The sequence below is a fragment of the Pteropus vampyrus genome, unplaced genomic scaffold (genome assembly GCF_000151845.1).
Source record: "Pteropus vampyrus isolate Shadow unplaced genomic scaffold, Pvam_2.0 Scaffold412, whole genome shotgun sequence".
Classification (NCBI taxonomy): domain Eukaryota; kingdom Metazoa; phylum Chordata; class Mammalia; order Chiroptera; family Pteropodidae; genus Pteropus; species Pteropus vampyrus.
The window spans coordinates 343,757-364,693 of NW_011889193.1; the positions used below are offsets into that span (position 1 = coordinate 343,757).

The window sequence follows — 20,937 nt, forward strand, 5'->3', positions numbered from 1 at the left end:
CCAGGTTCTTCCATCATCCTTAGCTTGCTGGCCTTCGGGCTTCGCGTTTGTTGTCTCATGGTTACAAAGTGGCTGCTGTGCCTCCAGACATCACACTGACGCTTGAGGGAGGAAGAAGGTGGAGTACGAGCCACGGGCTCCGCTGAGGAAGCGGAAGCCCTCGGCAGGGCTCTGCTCATGTCTTCCCTGGCCACGGTTCCCAGCGAGGCTAGGAAAATGGCATTTGTTCTTCTCGATTTCCGTGTGGACATGGACAAAGGAATGAGGTGTAGGGGCCGGTGAAGGGTCGGCGTCCAACAGCGTTTGGCAGAAAGTTTATTACGGCTTTTCACGAGACCCCGGAAGCGGACTCCCCAATCTTATCTCCGGACGCTGAGACTGAAAGAAACAGCTCGTGCGTCAAGGCCAAACCCTGGAGAGTCCGCCCGAAGCTCCGTGCGGGGCCGGCGGAGAAGGCTGCGCACCGGGCCGACCCTGTGGGGGAGGCACAGGGCGCGGCGGCCGTCCTGCTGCTGTCGCTGTGCTCCCGGCCGGCGCCTGGGCCGTGGGCCTCCGCCAAGCGAGCCCACCACCCCGCCCCCACCTCTGTCCGAGCCTCCGAAAATCCCTCTTCCGCTTCTAAGCCCAGCTCAGTTTTCTTTCGAGGTTTGACTCAAATGGCGTTGCTCCCCGGAACCTCCCAGCTTTCAGGGGTTATCCCCTGCCCCGTCTGAAGGCGTTTGGCTGGTGCCTTTACATCTGGCTGCGTTGCCGCTGGCGACTCGGTGTCTCCCCAGCTAAACCGTGAGCCCCCGGGGGAGGGGGGCTTCCAGGCCGCGTGTGGTCAGGGCCCCACATGGCCGTTCAAACAGCCTCTGGGCCTTCAAGGCCGTGGGGTTAAAGGTCCCCCAGGCCGCGTGACTCTCAACATACACCCCGAGTGTGGATCCTCGGCGCTGGACTCGGCCACCACGCATGGGGACAGAAACACGTCAGACACCCACAGGGGACGCTTGTGTGTCCAGTAATCATGGCCCCGTGCAGGGGGACGTCAGTGAATGTGTAACTCGACCGTGTCCAGCCCGTTCTGCCCCAGGCCAAGCGTGCATCGATCACCCTGCCGTCCTGGAAGCTGTCCCTGGCTGGGCTGCCCGAGGCCCCCACCCCCACGGTGATGTAACCCCCTCCCCCGGCTCCCACACGGAACAGTCTGGGACGGGCTCCATCCCCGCCCCTCAGATATAAATAGGGCCTCGGCGGCTGGCCTAGGAAGAGGCCGCCCTTATACTGGGGACTGGAGCAGGAGGTAAGCCCGGAACCCTCCAGCCTGTCCCCGGCCCGCACCCCCATCCCCAGCCCCTCTCAGGGCTTAGAGGCCAGGGGCTCCGTGGGGGAGGGAGGGGGAGACCTGCTGGAGGACAGTGGCTAAACAGACCCAGGGGCCAGGAGCCAGGGGACAGTGGTGACCTGTGCTGCAGGGGACATTATTACTGGAGACTCAGAAGATGCTGTTCCCTCTGGTCAAGCTGGACTCCTGAGCTGGGCTGCCCCCTGTCCGCCACCGCCTTGTCCTAGCAGATAGCCTGCTTCTCCTCGGGGTGGCCGGGTGGCCGGTCCTCAGGAGCTGGCACGGTGGCAGTCGCAGTGGCCAAGAGTCCGGTCAGAAGCAACAGTGGGGCTGGTCGTGGAGCCGGGGGGAGGGGCCAGGCTCGGGGAGACCAGGACCGCGTCCCCACGGGGTGGTGGCGAGCTGTGGCCCCGTCTCCCTGCACCCCAATCGCCCTGCACCCCCGTCTCCCTGCACCCCAATCACCCTGCACCCGTCTCCCTACATCCCCGTCTCCCTGCACCCCCACCTCCCTGCATCCCCTGCAGGCAGCAACCAGGCCCCCAGGCTGGGGGTCAGGGCTGAGCAGCCAGGCCCCGCACACCCCGGGCTGGGTCGGCTCATCCGTGGAGTGAGACCAGTGGCGATCCTGGCCTCCTCGGCTCGTGGGGCGTGGTGTAAATTCAGAGAGCTCCCTAGACTTGCAGATCAACCAAGGCAGGCTGACCATTTTGTCGGGGAGGCGACAGCGGTCGGTGCTGACGTGTGCGGGGGCCACGTCGGGGGCTCTGGCCCTGAACCCTGGTTCTGCCTCTCGCTAGCCGCGTGACCTGGAGCAAGTCGTGGAACCCCAATGTCCCCCTAATTAGTTCAATTAGCAAGTACTCGTCCAGCAGCTACCGTGCCCCAGCGCTTCTGGGGGGATCGTGGTACATGTCCACGAACTAAACAGCAAGAGCCCCGCTCTCCTCCGTGGGGTTCGCGGTCACACAGGAGGCTGGCAGTGAACGCTGAACAGCATAGACGCATAGTACGCGGTGGAGCGACAGGTGATCGGGCTGTAGGGGAAGGGACAGAGAGCAGGGTGAGTGAGTTCGGGGTGCCGGGGTGCCAGACGGCGAGGCGGCCTGGGCGGGGAGGGGCCCTGTCACGAGGGTTGGATGGGCGGACACTCAAAGCGTGGGACAGTGGCTGGCAGGGGTGAGCGTTGTGTGGCTGCGAGCTGCTCCCTGACCGGCTCCACTCCGCCACAGAGCCAGGAGCAGCGGTGGCATGGAGCGGGGAGGGAGGGGAGGGAGGGGACGGCCCGGGCCACCCGCCGCCCGCAGCGCCCCCGCCCAGGCAGCGGCCAATCCCAGCCGAGGGCAAACAGCAGCCGCCTGGACAACGTCCACGAAGTTGCTTCACCCGAAGTCTGGGCCCCGCGGGGTGCGAGGCAGGAGGGGGCTTGTTTACCCCAAACCTGGGCTGGGCGGGGCCTGCTCTGCTCCCGCTGGCTTCTCCCCGATGGCTCTGCCTTCTGTGTGAGGTGACGGGAAGGGATGTTCTCACCACTATAAAAATCAAACAAAACGGAAAACAAAGCCAACCCCTGAGGAGCCCTGCAGACCGCGCCCCGTGGCCGTGGCCGTGTGTCCTGCCTCTGGGTCGCCCAGTGTTTTCCCTGGAGGCCGGCGCTGCACCCCGAAATCTGTAGACGGGTGGGCTGGTCCGGGCCCCGCGGCTGCAGGTGAGAGCCGGCCGGCCAGACCTCTGCTGGAGACACTGCTCACCTCCGCAATCCGTTCCAGGCCACGCGGAAGGAGCCGCCCATCCGAGATGAGTCCCGCAGGAGCGAGCCTCGGGGCCACCGTCCTCTGTGTCCTGGCCTGGGCTGGCCTGGCCGCCGGCGACCGGGTGTACATACACCCCTTCCACCTCCTCGTCTACAGCAAGAGCAGCTGCGAGCGGCTGGAGAAGCCCACTGCAGAGCCCGCCCCGCACCCGAGCCTCACGCCGGCCCCCATCCAGGCCAGGGCGCCCCCCGTGGACGAGGAGGCACTGTGGGGACAGCTGGTGCCGGCCGCCCAGAAGCTGGAGGACGGCGACCAGGCGCGGGTGGCCGCGGTGGGCATGCTGCTCAACTTCCTGGGCGCCCGCCTCCACAAGACGCGGGCGGAGATGCGGGGCAGGCCCGGGGCGGCCGTTCTCTCCCCCACGGCCGTCTTCGGCACGCTGGCCTCCTTCTACCTGGGGGCCTTGGACCCCACGGCCAGCAGGCTGCAGGCCTTCCTGGGGGTCCCCGGGGAGGGCCAGAGCTGCACGTCCCGTCTGGACGGCCACAAGGTCCTCGCCGCCCTGCAGACGGCCCAGGGCCTCCTCGTGGCCCGGGGCAGGGCCGGCGGCCGGGCCAGGCTGCTCCTGTCCACCGTGCTGGGCCTCTTCACGGTGCCCGGCCTGCGCCTGAAGCAGCCGTTCGTGCAGGGCCTGGCCCGCTTCGCCCCGGTCACCCTCCCGCGCGCCCTGGACCTGGCCACCGACCCAGACCTCGCTGCCGAGAAGATCAACAGGTTCATGGAGGCCGCGACCGGCTGGGACCTGGGCAGCCCCGTAATGGGGCTCGACCCAGACAGCACCCTGCTCTTCGATGCCTACATCCACTTCCAAGGTAAGCAGCCCTCCGGGGGGCTGTGCCCCAGGCGGATGCCACGGGGCCCCCCGCCCCGTCTCTGGACTTCAGGCCTCGGAGCAGGGCAGCAGGCAGGCGTGAGGAGGTGCCTGGGGCTGCCCTCGAGGAGCCGGGGCGGTGGCCCTGCGGGGCTCCTTGGCTGGGCGTCCACCTGCCCACCCGCTGCCCGGCTGTGGCTGTGGCCGTGTCCTTTCAACCTCGGCTTCCGTCCCCTGCGATGCAGCGAGATGTCGCTGTCTTGGTTACGGGAAGACAGAGGCTCAGAGAAACAAAGTGACTTTTCTGAGGTGGCCCAGCCACAAGCCGGGGACCCGGGACCCAAACCTACGTCCCCTGGCCCCACAGCCCAGCAGCCACTCAGAAGGGCCGGGTTCCTGTGTCTCGAGGTCACCGTCCCGTGTAAAACACCCCGTTAGCTTGCTGGGATCACTTTCGTGGTGGCGTTTATCACCAGCACGGCTGCACGTCCATTCAGCAAACAGCCGTGAGGATTCAGTGTCTGCGACGCTCTGAGCTGGCATCTCGGGGGGCCGGGCAGGAAGGGGGTGCAGACCTGGCCCGGCAGGTTAAAGTTCAGGGGCCCAGAGCCCATGGCAAATGGCTGGACACAGCCTGCAGAAGCACCCGCGTCAGGGAGGCTCAGGGAGCTCCGAGGGACGCTGGGGCGTGGACGGGGGCCTGGGGACGGCCGGGGCAGGAGTGGCTCTGCGTGGGCCTAACTCGGCTGGGCCCAGGCACCCGTGGAAGGCAGGGCTGGAAACACGGGGGGACCGGAGGTAGAGACGCCACGCTGCTGGGAAGGTTGGAGGCCCTCGGTGGCCGGAGCTGCGTGGGCCAGCGTCCTGCCCACAGGGCGTCCCGGGGGCCTGCGCTCGGTGCAGGGCAGGCGTGAGCACCCTGATTGACGGGTGGGCAGGGGAGGGGCATGTCTGAGGGACACGGATGAGGCTCTATCAAGGTGTGCCGCCTCCTGGGGCCAGAAGCCCATGAGCCAGCAGGGAAAGGCAGAGCTGGGCGGGGCTCCGTGATGGCGAGAACCCCGGGGCCTTTAGCTGCAGGAGGGAGAGGACAGAGCCAGCTGCTCAGGTCCCAGGTCCTGGCACAGATGGCACAGGGTGGCCACAGCGTGGCGTGGCCTGCGTCCCCAAGCAGGAAGAAGGGCTCACGGAGACAGACGGTCGTGCCCACGAGGGCAGAGCCAGAGCCGCTGGTGTCATGGAAGGGGCCTCACTTCGGGAAAGCGCCTGTCCACGTGGCCCCGTGGGCCGGAGCCGGACAGGAGGCAGGCGGGACCTGGACACAGGCGAACCAGGCCCAGGACGCCGCAGCGCCGGGTGCTCTGCGGTCCGGCCGCTGTCTGGCCCTCCGGCCTCGCGCCGGGCCTTCCCTGCCTCGGTCTCCGGCAGAGGTGCGGCCACTCCCGCCCGGCCCGGCGTGTCCACGTGACAGAGAGCAGCTGCGCGGCAGCTCCGAGGCCCCCCAGGGTAGCGGCCTAGGGGTCCCCACGCACAGAGGGGTGTCTCCAAATAGCGAGGCAGGTGGCAGGCGACTGGGGTCCCATGAGCTTCTGGCGCCGTTTGCTCAGCACTGTCACCGGGCTGGGATCCAGCGTCTGCGGCCCGGTGACACATCCTGCGTCCCCTGTTGGTCCAGCGCAGATGAAGGGCTTCTCCCTGTTGGCCGGGCTCCGGGACTTCTGGGTGGACAACGCCACCTCCGTGCCCGTCCCCATGCTCTCGAGCACGGGCACCTTCCAGCACTGGAGTGACACCCACAGCAACCTCTCTGTGACACGAGTGCCTCTCAGTGACAACGCCTGGCTGCTGCTGATCCAGCCCCACCGTGCCTCAGACCTGCCGCAGGCCGAGGCCCTCGCCTTCCAGTATGACCTCCCGATGTGGACCAAGAACCTGTCTCCCAGGTGAGGGGGGTGGCGGGGACACCCCCGGCCCCTCCTGCCCAGGGCGAGAGCACAGTGGGAGACGCAGCACTGCGCTGGCCGAGCCCCAGGCACGGAGCTGTGCAGAGCGGGGACCCTCACGAGACCTGCCTGGTGTGGGAGACACGCTTTTCCCCGTCACCGCCAGAGCCTTTCATTGTCTCAAACTGCCACTGTCCCCACTAAACACGCTCCCCTCCCCCTCCCCCAGCCCTGGCACCCGCTCTCCCACTCCGTGTCCCTGTGACTCTGACTCTGGGGACCTCGTACCGGTGGATTCGCACAGTATTTGTCATCTTGTCGCCTGCTTATTTCCCTTCCCGTAATGTCCTCGAGGTTCCCCGTGTGGCAGCCTGTGTCACATGCCTTCCTCCTTAACACTGATGTCCCTTTGCGTGGACGGACTGCATTTTGCTTGTCCATTTAACCATCGATGGATACTGGGGTCACCCTCCCGCTTTGGCTGCTGTGGGCTTGCTGTGCCACCAGCTCGTGAGGGGTCGCTGTGTCCCTGGGGACACATGTGGGCTCTTGGGAGGCTGGAAGGGGCTTCGCTGAAGGCCGCCTGAGCTGGCGGGTGACGTGTGGGGCACGGAGGCCGACCCCGCCTCCCCCGGCTCCCTCCCTGGGTGGCGCGGGCCTCACAGGGGCCACCGGGGCCTCCCTAACTGCACACTGTCCCCCAGGGCCATCCGCCTGACCGTGCCCCAGCTGGCGCTGCGAGACTCTTATGACGTGCAGGACCTGCTCGCCCAGGCCAAGCTGCCGACGCTGCTGGGCGCCGGGGCCAACCTGGGCGGAATCAGCGACAGAGAGCTCAGGGTCGGACAGGTACCGTGCGGCCGAGCCGTCTGTGCGTTCGTGGGGCGGGAGCGTGGACGGGCAGGGCCAGGATGGAGGGGAGGGCGTGGCCAGGCGGGTGTGAGCAGGTGGGGAGGTGCCCGGAGCCCAGGGACTTTTAGAGCAGGCGGGGCCTCCCCAGGTCCACAGCAGGGTCAGCTCTAGGCCGGCAGAGTCAGCGCCCCAAACCGGGGCCACCCTGGGGAACGCCTGCTCAGCGGTGACAAGGGCCTGCTCCCTCTGCTGCTGGGGGAGCTGGTCCCTGCCCCTCCTGGCCCAGAGACCGCGGGGGCGGCCCACGTGCCGAACCGGGGAGGACCCAGCACCGGTGGCCGCGGCGGAGGGGGCGGCAGGTGCAGGGGGACACGGCAGGCCCCAGGGCCACACTGGAGGAGCTGGCGTGTGAGCGAGGGACCCGCGGGTGGGCAGGCACCGTGCCCAGCCCGCCCCGCTGCCCACGCCCGCTGCTTCGCAGGTGCTCAACAGCATCCTCTTTGAGCTCAAAGCCGACGAGGAGGAGCCGCCCACAGAGTCTGCCCGCCAGCCAGCGGGCCCCGAGACCTTGGACGTGACCCTGAACAGCCCATTCCTGTTCGCCATCTACGAGCAGGACTCCACTGCCGTGCACTTCATGGGCCGCGTGACCAACCCGCTGCGTGGCGTGTGAGCCCGCGGCCCAGCGCAGCGACTCGAACCCGCCCGCGCGTCTCCCGCATCCCTCCAGCGGCTCGGCGCGGGATGGCCAGAGGCCGGGGCCTCAGGAGTGTCCTGGGGACGCCGGGGCCAGGCCAGTTTGTCACCAGGGACGGCCGCTCTGGACGGAGTGTGCACAGCCCAGCGTGTCCCCTCCGTAACTGAGGACAGGGTCGGGCTCGACCGTGAACACGTGCGCCTCTCCTCGGCCGCGTCTGTGTTCAGCTTACGGCGTGGGGGGCCTGCGCCTCGCCCGCGGCGCCCACGGTGCCCGGGGGCTCCCGCTTCCGCCTTCCTCTCCCATGACACATGATTTCTGAAGACCAAGACTCTGAACGTGTGTCAGGTGGCAGTGTCGTGCCTGGTTATCCCGCTATTAATAAACGTCCCCAGCACAGAGCGAGAGACCTGGTCTCCCCTGCGCACCTCCCTTCCGTCTGCCCCGTGTCCTGCCTGTCACTCTGGTGGGACCGGGCCCCACCCACCTCCTAAACCTCGGGCAGGGCCTGAGGGGTGGGCAAGGCGCCCGGGGACTGCGCTTAGCCGGGAACACGGGGCCACAGGGCGGGGCCGGGGAGCAGCCGGAGGCAGTGGGGACGGGCGGCTTCAGGGGTGACCGAGCGCTCCCAGAAGTGGGAGTGTCCACTTTCTGCTTTGGCAGCGCCTGCCCTGCACGCTCATGCCCGGCCCCCGGCCGCCCCTCCACGGGGCACCATGGCCACACACCCAGGGCCCGGGGCCCACAGCCCGTGTGAGGATGGGTGGTGGGGTCCGCCGGAGGCCCAGGCCGCAGAGGACAGCGGTGACGTCGCCCAAACCTCAGCTCATCCCCTCGCACCCCGAGTGTGGGAGGCACCTCCCCTGGCTTTGGCGTTCAGGGGCATGGCTGGCCCGCCCGCCTCTGCGGGGTGACCGGGCCTGACGAGGCACGCAGGGGCAGCGTGTGGCTCTGAGGGGCAGGGACGCGGGAGCTGGATGGCCGCGGGGAGCCCAGACTCAGCTCCTGCGGCTGTGCGACCACGAGCTACTTCCCTGTCCGCCCCCGCCCGCCTCTGAAACGGGAGACGCTCGGGAGAGTAAACCCACAGCAGCCGCCTTCCCATCCATGGCACTCAGGACGTCACGGGGTCGTGACGTCCGCCCTGTCTACACGTCCTTTTCCAGAAGGCACAGCGGGAATGGCGGCCTTCGCCTTCACCTTCACCTGGGGGCCCCTGCAGGGGGCCAAATGGCCGGAAGACGCCCAGACCGGACCGTGACTGTGAACTTGCACAGTGAGGGGCCTCCACAGGGATGTCACGAACGGCCTAGCGGTGAGGACAGGGCCCGGGCGACCTGTGCCATCTCACGTTCCTCGTAGGAGGGAGGACGGAAAGCCCGCCTGGCACGCTGTGGGGAGCACACAGAGCTGCTCCCCTCGGGCTCAGTGCTCAGGCGCCGGTGGCCCACCAGGACCACGCCCGGAAGCTCCTTTGTGACTTGTGGGACTGCCCACCGAATCGGTGTAGACGTGGGCGATGGTCGACCTTGGAGCTGCCCCTCCAGCCCCCGGCTCATACCCCACCCGCTTCACCGAACACAAGCTCGGCGGGCGGCAGAGGGCCCGGCTTTGCTCCAGGGGTGCGGCAGGCGGGGAGCCCGACGTCATCCCTTGGTCACCCCCAATGGCAGGGGCAGAGCTAACAGTACAGCCAGAGGAAGGAAACGTGTTTTCAACTCCACGTGCAGGAGCAGCTGGCGCTGGGCTGACGGCGACTCCACTTGGTGGGCAGCGGGGGCTTCGGCCGTCGCTAGGAAACGCTGCCAGCCGACCGCAGCTCTCTGTCCCCAAACGCTTTCACAAGTGGGAATCTGGGTCAGGACGCTGCAAAGATACGAAATCCCGGCACTTCAGAGACCCCTCCACACAAAAACGTTCGTTCTGGGAGTTTGTTTCTCATGAACATTCTTCACTGAATTCTGGGTCCTGTGGTTGCAAAGTGCTCGCCCAGCAGCCCAGGCGGTTGTCCAGCGACCACGACGCGAGACCTGGAGCGATGACGGCCAGGGGATGCTCCCCACGGCCACCGAGGACAGTCATCGGATCCCAAGTCCTTTACTGAGCTTTGAAAACTGAAGGATTTCTGATCGTTTGTTGCTCGTTTGGCAGCAAAACCCAAGCTGAGCAGACAAGAGGTGCCACAGACTTTCCTGCCACAAGGTTTACGTGGGGACGGCTCTGGATCTGCCACCTGAACGTGTGTGGTGACCGCTGCCGGCCCCCAGGACGTCCCATGCGCAGGCTGGAATCACGGGTCCCCCGAGTCTGAACACCGTGAACGCAGCATGCGTGAAGCTCTGGGGCAGCGTCCTGCAGACGCGAATGTCACTCTATGTGACACCTTCCCTGACCCACTTTTCTAAAGCAGGTTTAGGCTTTTAGCAAAACAGGGTAAAGCCCAGAGACCCCACGAGCCCCAACCCAACGCGCAGCCCCCAACTCCCCCAGGCGGTGCGTCTGTCACGGTCCACACACCTCGAGTCCGCCACTTACGTGAGGGTCACTCTCGGTGCTGTGCTTCCTACGGGTCTGAACACACATGACGTGACACGTACCCACCGGTACAGTGTCACATTGAGGGTTTCACTGCCCTAAACCCCTGTGCTCCTGGTTTGTCCCCCCCCAATCCCCGGCCACCACCGAGCCTGTCACCGAACCCATGGTTTGCCTCTCCCAGAAGGTCACGCTGTTGGGTCACACACTGTGCAGCCTCTTCGGATTGGCTTCTGTCACTCAGAGAGTCACACAAAAGGTCCCTGTGTCTCTTCATGGTTGGCAGATCACTTTAGCACTGACCAGCACTGTCATTGGAAGGACCTGTTATCTTACCACCTAATGAAGGGCCTCTGGCTGTCCTCAGTTCTGGCAGCTGTGACGGGGGGCCCCTGGATGTCCCCAGCTCTGGTGCTGTGACAGGGGGGCCCCTGGATGTCCCCAGCTCTGGCGGCTGTGACGGGGGGCCCCTGGATGTCCCCAGCTCTGGTGCTGTGACAGGGGGGCCCCTGGATGTCCCCAGCTCTGGTGCTGTGACAGGGGGGCCCCTGGATGTCCCCAGCTCTGGCGGCCTCCGCGTGTGAGCTACATCGCAGGAGGAGCAGGTGCTCTGGGCGGCTCTGGGGGGCTCTGGGGCACCCGCGGACACGGAATGTCGTAGCCATGTGCCCCCACCCAAGTCACCTTGATATTCCGCTGAGTTACCCAGAAAAGGGCGGGTGGCCTGAGCTTTGCCTTAAGTGTTGACAGACAGGCCCAGACCAGCCAGTCTAGGCAGATTTGGCTCCACTCTGAGGCCATGTCCTTCTGGGGCTTCGCTGTGGCCCGTGGCAGCGCTGGCCCATTCTGGCTGGCGGGAACACGCCGCTGTTCCCGGGCCCTCGGAGCTCCAAGGACCGTCCCCACCGCTGCTTTCCTGGCCCTGATGGCCTCCTCGCCTGGTGCGATCAGTGTTCGGCTGCACGAACCGAGCCGCCCTCCGCGGACGCCCCCTCTGTTCCCCTACGTTCCAGTGTCCTCCGCCTCTGATTCCAAAGCGTCACTCAGGGAGGTGGCCGGCTCTGCATCCTGCAGGACGCCGGGTGGTCAGAGGACCCGCCTGGCCCGCCGACTGCTCTGGGATCCCGTGCCGTGTCCTCCGGCGTCTCGTTGTCAGCTGCATGGGGTGGGGGCACACGTCAGGTCCTCCTGACTTCCACAGGCTGGATTGATTACACAAGAAAATGTCACAACCCAAATGCCACCTCACAGTGTCCACGGCCCTGCACTGCACTCAGCATCAGGGCAGCTAAGGGACGAGGCTCCGGGCCGGCCTGCAATTCAGCCCGCAAGTGGAAACACATCGAGAGTAGGCGGGACGAGGACGGGGTCCTCCTGCCGTCAAATGGGGGTGGCGGTTTGCCGCCCGGTGCTCACGGATCTGGGCCGCCATCCAACGTGACGCTCAGCTGAGGCCAGGCACGGTCACTCTTCTCGGTGACCGTGCCCCTTCGGAGATGCTGACGCGGTGTGATGAGGACAGAGGACCGCCACCCGGGCCCGGCCCGCCCTTCCCCAGAGGGCGGGACCTTCGTCATGAACGTCAGGGACCGACAGGAGAGCGTCTCGGGTGCGTCAGGAGCCATGAACAGAGAAAGCGCCTCCGTGCCCTGCTGACTCGAACGCCAGCTCAATGCCTGCCATCTGTCATCGTCCCCGAGCTCTGAAGCCTGACGCGGCGGGCGGGGCCCGGCTCACGGTCCCGGGCACCGGCCAATGGGCTGCGCCTGAGGCACGCGCCTTCTAGAACCCGCCCACTGAAGTGGAGCCTCCCGAGCACGAGGCGACGAGGCCGTGCTGGGTGAGGGCGGCGGCTCGGGGGCGCCAGCCCGGGCGGAGCCCGAACTCGTCCCATGGGGCGACACAGGGCGGGGCGCTTACAAGAAGCAAAGGGGACCGTGACACCCCCAGAAGGAAGGCACTGGTGGTGCAGAGGTGACAGACACTAATGCTCAGCAACGCTGTCGACCTGCAGGCCAGTGTCACAGGCTGTGCTTTCTCGTTGCCTCTGCGACAGTTCGAGACGTGAGGCTGCTCTGGCCCCGGCTGAGGGTCATTTGTCTTGTTTTCACACCGAGGCTTGAGGAGCCCCTCGGGGACAGCAGCTCCCCCCGTAAGCCGGCCGCGTCCACTCTGCTGTTGACCAAGGGACCAGAACCCACCTCCTGAGCAGGAAAAGGCCCCCAGCACCTCCGGGCGTGTGTCCGGGGACAGGGAGCGGCTCCTGGGGCTTTCGGGGGGCCTCTGTGCTGCCCCCGTCCCTGCAGCTCCGCCCCAGCCCCCCAAGGGTCAGCCCCGGGCTCTCGCTCTGCCCTGCGCTCCCGAGAACTAACCTTCGCACGAAGAGGCTGAGACGCAGACACGCCAAGCTAGGGATGAGCACGCTGGCTTTCCTGTCACCGTCACAGCGACAGGGCAGACACTCTCACAGGCACACGGCTGGCGGGCCGCCGAACCAGCGGCGTGCTCTGCGACACCGCCCTGCGGGCTGCTACGGCAGGGCCGCCCGTCACCGTGTGACAGACGGCACACATCCAACGTAGCTTCTGGCTGGACAGGGCCCGCCGAGAGGCCCGAGGGGCGCCGGCCCCCAAGGAAACCTGTCCTCACGGGCACGGGCATCCGACCGGTGCCGAGTCCACAAAGAAAGGGCAGCATGCTCCAGAGGACTCGACTTGTATTTAGAAAACAAACCCCTCCGACTGGCTCTCGCTCCCCACGGCCCGGGTGACGAGCGTGACGCAGCACTGTCTCGACGCCGACCGGGAGAGCGAGAACCCGTGCCTCACGGCCTCGTCCGCCAAGTCCCTAACGAGCGGTCGCCCGTCCCCACTCCAGCGTGGCCGCCCCCTGCCATCCGGGCTCCGGCCGCCGGTCGGGGAGGACACTCCTCGTGTGCCGTGCGTAGTATACATGTGCCTCGATCGTATTTTACAGATTAGCTCTTCCCAGTAAGACTTGCAACAAAAATAAAATAATTTGCTTTGTAAACTACAGTAGAAAGTTTCAAACATCTTGTAAAAAGTATCTTCCATACAACGGAAAAAGGCTTTAGTGTTCCTTTTGGGTAAAAGACCCAACTACGGTGGCTGAGCCGCCCGGGCCTTGCTGGAGACTACAGGGCGCACTTCTCTGCCGCAGAGGCTGGGAGGCTGGGGACGTCCAACTTGCCTGTCCCCACGGACCCCCGATGCCTAAGGCTGCTCTGCCGTGGTCTGGTCCTTGGCCCCAGCGACCAGCTCAGCGAGAGCGGGAAAGCTTTTGATGTCCTGTGTCCGCAGGCCCATCTTCCGTATCTGCAAAGGCCGAGAGAACAGTTAAGCCACTGCGGTTTAAGCTTAATGTGAGAACGTGACCCTTACGAACAACAAAACGGCCGACCCCACTGTCCGCTAAACAGGACAAGGCTCCCTAAAGACCGGCAGATGCTTTTCCTTTTTAGAGCGAACGGCCTGCTCGTTTGCTTCGCTTTTCGGGGTCAGACTCGGCATTCCAGGGAGCCAGCAGGCCAGCTCACCGGGCCACTGCGTCAGAAGCCGGCGGGGTTTGGGCCCCTCTGTGGACTGGGAAGAATAAGGGAGCTCTTTTCCCATGGAGACCATTCAGAGGATTGGCCCGAGCTCTTGGTTTCCAGGCCGACAGCCTTTCTCTGGAAGCTGATTAATGGACGACGCTGGCGAGCGGCCACGGCAGACTGCTTTGTGACCGGGATGAGCACGCTGTGTTCCCACTTCGGTGTCATGGCGACGCCGCGCACACATGCCGGGCCGGGGGGGTCGGGGCAGTCCGCCGAGTCCTTCGGTTCGCGGGCGAGCGGCTGGGACGTGGCCTGGACCGAGGTGAGGACCGCCACCTGCTGCCCTCCCTCCCTTTCTTTCGCTTATTTGTTCACCTTCTTACACAAACCGTCTTGCTTATAAAAGGACTTTTTAAATTTCTCTTGTGAAATCGAGAAACGTGGCAATGGATGTCCACTGAAATGTATCCCTAATTCACCTTAAAGCTGAAAACTTAGATTTTCGGCAACGACCTCGGGTGTAAGAGAGGGCTCTCGGTGAGCTGGAAAAGCCAGCGCCTGGTGACACGTTAGGGTTCCCTTCTTCCCTAGCAGAGAAGCCTCGCTCGGGATCTGCCTCCGTGCATGAGACTGAACCAACACGCGAGCCCGTCTGAGAAGGTCCCTGCGTGCTGGGTGCTCAAGGGCGTCAGTCAGCGACTGAGGACAGGGCCTGCACGCGCCCCGCACGGGGACACGCGCCCACGCCCCACCACGGAGAGCACGCACTTCACAGAGCGCCGCGGGCACAGAGGCTGCGCCACGTGGGTCAAGGGCCAGCCACGAGGCCCAGGGCTGGTGCCTTCCTGGGGACTCAGCATACGCAGCAAGCATTTCCAGAGACCCTGAGTCGGCACTGACTGTGTGCCCAGCGGGCCCCAGGGGGAGCCCGAACCACGGTCCCGGTGAGAGCTGCCGCAGTGGGCCTCACGGACGTCCGCACTGGTGGCCACACAGCGTCAGTGACACCAACGCCAAAGCTGGGTCTCGGAGGTGGGTGCCGGGCGCCCTCCTTCCTCCCCGCCTTCCACATCCTGGGCGCACGTCCTTCACCCTCCCGTGCTCTGGGCCCTGAGCCTTCCCAGCACCCGGAACGGGCGTCCGGCCACGGCGGCCTCTCTGGGCTCATGTGAGCCACCTAGTGAGCCTCAGGATTCGGCCCCAGAGCCCTGGGACTGCTGGTGGGCCCCGGTCACCTGTTCTCCCAAGTGCTCCACGTCCAAGGCCAGCTGCAGCCTGATCTTGTCATCGTCGCTCATGCCGCCGCTGGGCCCGCCGGCGTGGGCGGGGGGGGTCTTCCGGGCCTGTTTCAGCCGCTTCAGGCTCTCCTCTACCTTCCTGACGGACTGCAGGACGTCGGACACGGTCTCGTAGTACCTGGGAACAGACGGTTCTGCTGAAGCCGTTGTCTGCGTGCCGCCCGGGACACTCACGGACTCGTGGACCGATATGATTTTTAAGATCAAAATCCGCTTCCAACAAAATATCAGCCATGGCAAATGTTTACTGTCTCTCAGACTGCAAGGACCACGCGTGGGGCTTTGACTCCAGCACTGCGCTCCCGCAGACCTTCAGAAACTCGAACATGGATTTTGTTTATAATTTTAGTCCTGGACACTGAGAGAAAAGCACGGCCCGAGTGTCCTCCAGACATCGGAGGTGACCACGTGGCGCTCGCTCCCCGGGGCAAGCGAGCAAGCGCTGACAACCGGTCCCAGGAAGAGCTCGCCTTTCAAAGAGTAAAAGCGTTTCAAAACCTTAAATAAAACCAATTGCTTTCAAACTATTCTCAATACACTGTCCAAATTACAGATGAGTTACATTTAAAAACGGTTTATAAGCTGATTACTTGGTATTTAAAATATACTTGCCCCCAGAAACTGGTAACACGATTCACTTTTATGTTCTAAATGAACCCACAAATGCCACTTAACTCATAAGTAATTGATATGATACACTACTGCAAAACGAACTAACAAAACCCAACAATGAAACTGAATGCCGTGCCTCCGACGTAACCCAGTGCCGGGGTCTGGGGAGAAGGCGGCTGAGTCAGAAGCGAAGGGCCTCGACCAGAGCGACCTGAGACCCCGGCGTTTCCCAGGGCTGTGGGTTCGGACCTGGCCCTTTGTCACCCGTAACCGCTTTCCTCGATTACGGCGGTCACCCCCTGGAACCCAGGCCAGTGCTGAGGTCACGTGACGTGACTGGAGCCACTGCTGCGGGCTGCCGGGGCCAGGAGCCAAGGTCTTAAAGGAAAGCGGCCTGACCTGGTGGCCGTGGCCCAACAGGGAAGGGCAGGGGCGCCCCGGGGCGTGGAGTGGGCCTGACCCCGGGGGTGCGTAAGGTGCAAGCCGCCAGGACCCACGCAGGCCCCGCCAGGTTGACTGGAGCCTGGCAGAGCCGTGGGCGGGCGGGGAGCGGGCACAGCTCAGCCGTCCAGCGACGACGAGGGACTGACGGCCTCTCGTTCCAACCACCGCAGCGGCGCCGCCTCTGCTGGCCTCGGCGACCTCTGGCTCAGGGCTCCCGACAGCCAGAAGTGTCCCCCTCAGGCCGCTCACCTGTGCGTGCTGGCGGAGAGCGCGTCTTCCAGCCACCGCCGGAGCGTGGCCTGCCCGAGCCGTCCCCCGTGCTCGCTCTGGAGCTGGCGCAACGGCTTCAGGGCGCTGTCCACGTAAGGGGACGCCGCCGTCGGCACCTCCTGGCACGTCGATCGGGGCACCGGGCAGAGAAAAGAGAAGAGTCGTTCACGGGGACACGAGTGAAGCCCCAGCTGAGACACGGACCCCACCTCGTTCCTTCCGGAAAGGACCACGAGGGTCACCTCCAGAAAGACACCTGGAGAACAGGATCATCAGCAGAGGCGGCGGGAGGAGCCGCTGGGCCACCCCGACGGCCCCGCGCCCGGAGGCTGCCGCCCATCCCTCGATGCCACATCGGTCACCGGTCACCGGTGGTGCCGTGAAACCTGGGTGGTCCGGTGTGTGGGTGGCTGTGAGGGGGCTCTGAGCCCGCGCGTGACGCTGACGCTGCTGGTCAGCAGACGGCCATGTGGGGAGCGAGGGCCGGGGGGGACCTGACTTTTCTCAGTTTGGTGTCTGTGCCTGTGAAGGACACCCCGACACTGTGCACAGGGACTAGTGCGCGTGCTCGCTCAGCGCGGTGCGCGGCCCACAACGCAGGCCCTGCTGGGCGCGGCGCGCTGCGGGATGGAGCAGGACAGAGCGGGACAGGCGGGAGGGACGCGCCTCGCTCGGCAGTGGGCGCGTCGGGTCGGCGGGAAAGAGGAAACGGCGACGAGGTCTCCTGCCAGAGTGGCGGTCCTACTGCGCGCCCCGGACGTTGAGGGGAAAGAGGGCGGCCAGAGGCTGACTCGGCTTCAGCTCGGCCACGAAGGGCATGCGCGTCGGAGGGCGGGTGCCACCCGGCAGGCGTGTCTGCAGGGCTGCCAGGCCTACGCTAAGACGCACGTCTCGGAGGCGGTGGCAGCTCCCGAGAGCGCGCTCAGCTGCCCACGGCCTGAGGCCAGCTCTGCAGCTGGGAGGAGGGGACCGGAGGGGAATTAAGGGAGCGCCAACAAAAATGAAGTAAGTGCAAAGTGCGACACGGGCTTCTGGGCCACCCGCCCGCGAAGGGACTCGGGGGACACAGGCTCTGAGCCTTCGGCTCATCTTGGGAGCGGGCGCCGTGGGTGGTGAGGAACAGGTGAACTCTGACCTTTACAAAGACGAGGTGCGAGGACAGAAAAGGCACAGCACCCAGAAGAGTTCATTACCGTGCTGTCACCACCGCCTCTCCTCAAGGCCAAGGAATCCAGAAAATCCCAGGCCCACCCGCAACGCGCCCGGCCGTCCACCGCCAGTGGCCCCCTCACCAGAGCGACTGCTCCGAGGGGACAGACGCCGCTCGGCCCCTCCCGTGAGCTGCCCGCCACGTCCCCTGCCCCAGGATCCCCTCGGGACACTGACCTTATTGGTTCTTCGGTAGAGCCGGGGCACGTCCAGCGCACTCCTCAGGGAGCTGAAGCAGGACTCGCTCAGGTCCTGGACGACCCGGCTGCTCAGCGCCGGCTCGCAGGCCGCCAGGGCCCGGCCGGAGTCCTCGAGGGCCGCTGCGACAGAGGGCACGTTCAGAGGGCACGCTCGGCCACCGCTCAGGGGTGGGCTCCACTCTGAGCGCGGGCAGGGCGCTCGGCTGAATGCCGCAGCCGTCCAATCGACTTGTTCGAATGAAACGGCGCGTCCTGTCTGGGGACGCGGGAATCCCGGGGCGGGACTGAGAACCGCCACGGCTGACAGCTGGGGAACAGGACGGCCCTGCAAATGCGTCCCGGGCTCTAACATTTACTCGAAATTGCTTCTCGCTCAAAGGTTTGCTAAGTCTAAAGATCCGTTTTTACCTGAGATGGAAGAAAAATTCTTGAAGCCAATCGTTTCAAGTTTTGGCTTGATCGTCTCCAAGAGTTCCGGCAGCTGAAACGAAGGCACGTTTTACACACTCAGTGACTCGTCACCAACCAGAGGAAGAGGCGAGTCTTCCGCAGCCACGCGCTCCAGAACGCGCTCGTGAACGGCAACGCCAGTGGCTCCGTGGAGAGCGCCTTGGCGAGGGGCGCCCGTGCAGGCGATCACAGCCCGGGCCTGTGGACGCATCCGGGACGGGCCGCGGCAGCTCCTACCGCGCGGCCCCGGTCCCAGAAAGCTCCGACAAGGACGTGCGCTCGCTGGAAACACAAGATGTCCGCTAAAGTGCCACAGAATACTCGAACTGCGGAAAGCGCGGTCGCACGGCAGAGCGCCAGGCGCAGGCTCACCCGGCTTCTCTTCATGGCTAAAGCAAAAACGGGCGCGCGCACAGAGCACAGGGCGGGAATTTCTACCGCTGGGAACTTGCAGAGCACGGCTGAAGGGTAAACGTCAGGAAACTCTTGGGGAAGGGAGACAGAAACCACTAAAATCCGACCCACTACGACGGTGTCTGCACGGGACGTGAAGCACGGCTGGCACCAAGCCCGCGACATCACTGCTGGGAAGCAGGGTGACACGATCCAGCCCAGACGGGCGAGCGAGGGGGAGCGCCCAGCTGCTGGGGGGGGGGGCGGCAGAGACGTGCCGGGGGGCGAGCGAGGTGCCCTGCCGAGGTGCCGGGGCCCACCCGTCTCAGCCCGGGGGGTCGGGGCGGGCGTCACGCACTCTCCCCGCACTCTGAGCCCTGCGGCTGGCGCTGTCCCGTGACGGGCTCACCTGCTCCTGCAGGCGGTCCAGGTCCGCGGCCACACGCACCAGCTGCGTGCTGGAGATGGACGCCGCTGCCGGAGTCTCGGGAGGGCCGCCTCCTGGCTCCTCGCGACTCCCCGGGGGCGCGGAAGGGTCTTTGCTCCCAGTCACCAAGGCTTTTCTAACATCCTTGGCGCCGTCGTTAGCGATGGGCCTGAGTAAGAGCTGGACAGGATTTCGGTGATTAGAGACGCTCCATGGCAAGACGCACGTGCACTCGCACGCGCAGTCACAGCTCAGCACGCACCGCGGGCTGCCCGGGGCCCTTTCCCGGCCACGACTCAACGAAGGCCACGCCGTGTCTCCGGGCGGGCGTGAAGAACCGCGAAACAGGACAAGCCACAACCTGTGGACCTCCCCCGCCCCGAACGCGCCTCTGACTCCTGGTGATAAAAAGTAAAATGACAGGCCCCTGAACCAAAGGCGAATCCGTTTCTGGAACAGCACAGGTTTTTATAAGTTAATTACGGCAGACAAACAACTTACTGTTTAGTTAACGAATTTACCATGATATGAGAACAAACTCAAAATCCAAACCCCATTATGGTTCCAATAATACAAACAAAAGTGGTCTTCGTGTGACGTATCGTTACAAGGGAAAAACCAAGGAGGAGACAGCGGCATCAAAAAAGCACGAAGCGGTGAGCGCTCAGGGCCGGGCAACGGCAGACACAAGGCTACAGGCCTTGGCGGCCGGGCCCCCGCGACCACGGGGCCTTCAGAGCGGCCTGCAGGACGGGCGGCCCGCTGGGCCTTCGGAGCAGAGGAGGAAGCTGAATTCCGCGGAGCTCCACCCCGCGGGCACCTCGGCCGACAGGCTGCGGGGCAGCAGGTGAAGAGCCCGAGACTTTCCTGCGAGCTTCCCCAAGGCCACAAAACTCAGAGGTGGCGGGGACACTGTGAGCCGGACGCCCAGTGTCCCTCTAGCCCAGTGGACACCTCCACGTGGTCTTTCCTTCAAACGCACATCTATTTTCCTACTGGTCACACTGCAGTGACGCGTCTGTCTCCTCCGAGACCATCCTCTGAGACAGGGCTCCTCAGACTGAGACGCTGGTACAGGGCCTGGCAGAGGCCGGGTGCCCAGCGGTGAGCTGCGAGGACGCCCCTGTGACTATGCGTCTACCTAACAAGCCGCGACAGGCACGTGGACATTCCACAGTCCAGCACCTGAGCGGGGGAAGCAGGTGTTCCAGAACGAAGGAAGGAAAGGCGACGTTACTCCTTCATCTCAACAACCACGTGACCTTTAAACTTCCAAATGTTAACTACTAAATACGTACGTTTTTACTTCTAGTCATTTTTATTAAATCCTTTGTTTTAATTCGCAGGGACCTCACCGACTCCGGTTTTGAGACGGGAGAGTGAGCGTGTCGGCGTGGGGCTTCCCGACGCGACCAACACTGACCGCGAGCCGTGAACGCCCCGCGAGGTGACGCCCGCCAGAGTAAAGGGAAACCGCGAAGGGAAGCTGGGTGCAGGTGAGCGAGCCCGCTGCTGCCCCCAAGCAACGTCTCGTGACGGCATGGCCTTCTAGAAGCCCACGCATTCCGCCCAACGCACGTTTAACTCCCGTCAGCCTCACCTCGTGGACGAACACGGAGAACCGCGCCAGGATCTGCAGCGTGAGCCTCCACAGGCGATGAGCCAGCGACGGCAGGAACAGCGTGTCCGACCAGCAGCCCTGCAGGCTGCTCCAGGTCGCATGGGACGCCAGGAGGCAGAAGGAGCTGCCAGCTGCAGAGAGATGCACGTGGGAGGGGCCTCAGTCGAGGGCCGCAGGCTCAGGAGCGAAGGGGTGGCACTCTGAAGGGCCCCGTGGTTGGCTGTCAGGGGAGGCGGCACGGGGACAGGAGGCAAGGCGCTTCCTGACCTGCTGTGGCCCCACCTCCCGGCATCAAACGGCAGCCGACCTGAACACCTGGTCGGCACACTTGAGTTGGGGTGGCGGCCACTGGCGACTGTGAACTGGTGTCATCTGTCCTGCTTCGCTAGGTGACCCTCCCTCCCTGGCTGACGTACCACTCAGAAACCAGAGGCCGCTTTCGCACGGGACGCACGGACGCGACCCCTCAGGCTCAGGG

General features: G+C 65.0%; 2 protein-coding genes across 2 annotated transcripts in view; one reads left to right on the forward strand and one right to left on the reverse strand.

Moving 5' to 3' along the window:
* The first annotated feature begins 3,114 nt into the window (after window positions 1-3,114).
* Window positions 3,115-7,877, forward strand: AGT (angiotensinogen). Its single transcript, XM_011380897.2, has 4 exons — window positions 3,115-3,953; window positions 5,628-5,895; window positions 6,600-6,744; window positions 7,229-7,877. The coding sequence occupies exons 1-4, from the start codon at window positions 3,125-3,127 to the stop codon at window positions 7,418-7,420; spliced, it is 1,434 nt and encodes a 477-aa protein (XP_011379199.1). The 5' UTR covers window positions 3,115-3,124; the 3' UTR covers window positions 7,421-7,877.
* A 4,801-nt stretch (window positions 7,878-12,678) lies between these two features.
* Window positions 12,679-20,937, reverse strand: part of COG2 (component of oligomeric golgi complex 2) — a 30,030-nt gene continuing 21,771 nt past the window's right edge. The window contains exons 15-20 of the mRNA XM_023523786.1: window positions 18,821-19,018; window positions 17,977-18,049; window positions 17,546-17,688; window positions 16,139-16,278; window positions 14,771-14,951; window positions 12,679-13,314 (exon numbers count right to left, since the gene is read on the reverse strand). Coding sequence (XP_023379554.1) covers window positions 13,213-13,314; window positions 14,771-14,951; window positions 16,139-16,278; window positions 17,546-17,688; window positions 17,977-18,049; window positions 18,821-19,018 — 837 coding nt within the window. The 3' untranslated portion in view covers window positions 12,679-13,212. The remainder of the gene's footprint in view (window positions 13,315-14,770; window positions 14,952-16,138; window positions 16,279-17,545; window positions 17,689-17,976; window positions 18,050-18,820; window positions 19,019-20,937) is intronic.

Excerpts from the sequence above, each read along its gene's own strand:
- AGT (XM_011380897.2), top strand. The coding sequence starts at position 3,125 with ATGAGTCCCGCAGGAGCGAGCCTCGGGGCCACCGTCCTCTGTGTCCTG. Across the intron at positions 5,896-6,599 it reads ACCAAGAACCTGTCTCCCAG|GGCCATCCGCCTGACCGTGC; the intron begins GTGAGGGGGGTG and ends ACTGTCCCCCAG. Across the intron at positions 6,745-7,228 it reads GAGAGCTCAGGGTCGGACAG|GTGCTCAACAGCATCCTCTT; the intron begins GTACCGTGCGGC and ends GCTGCTTCGCAG.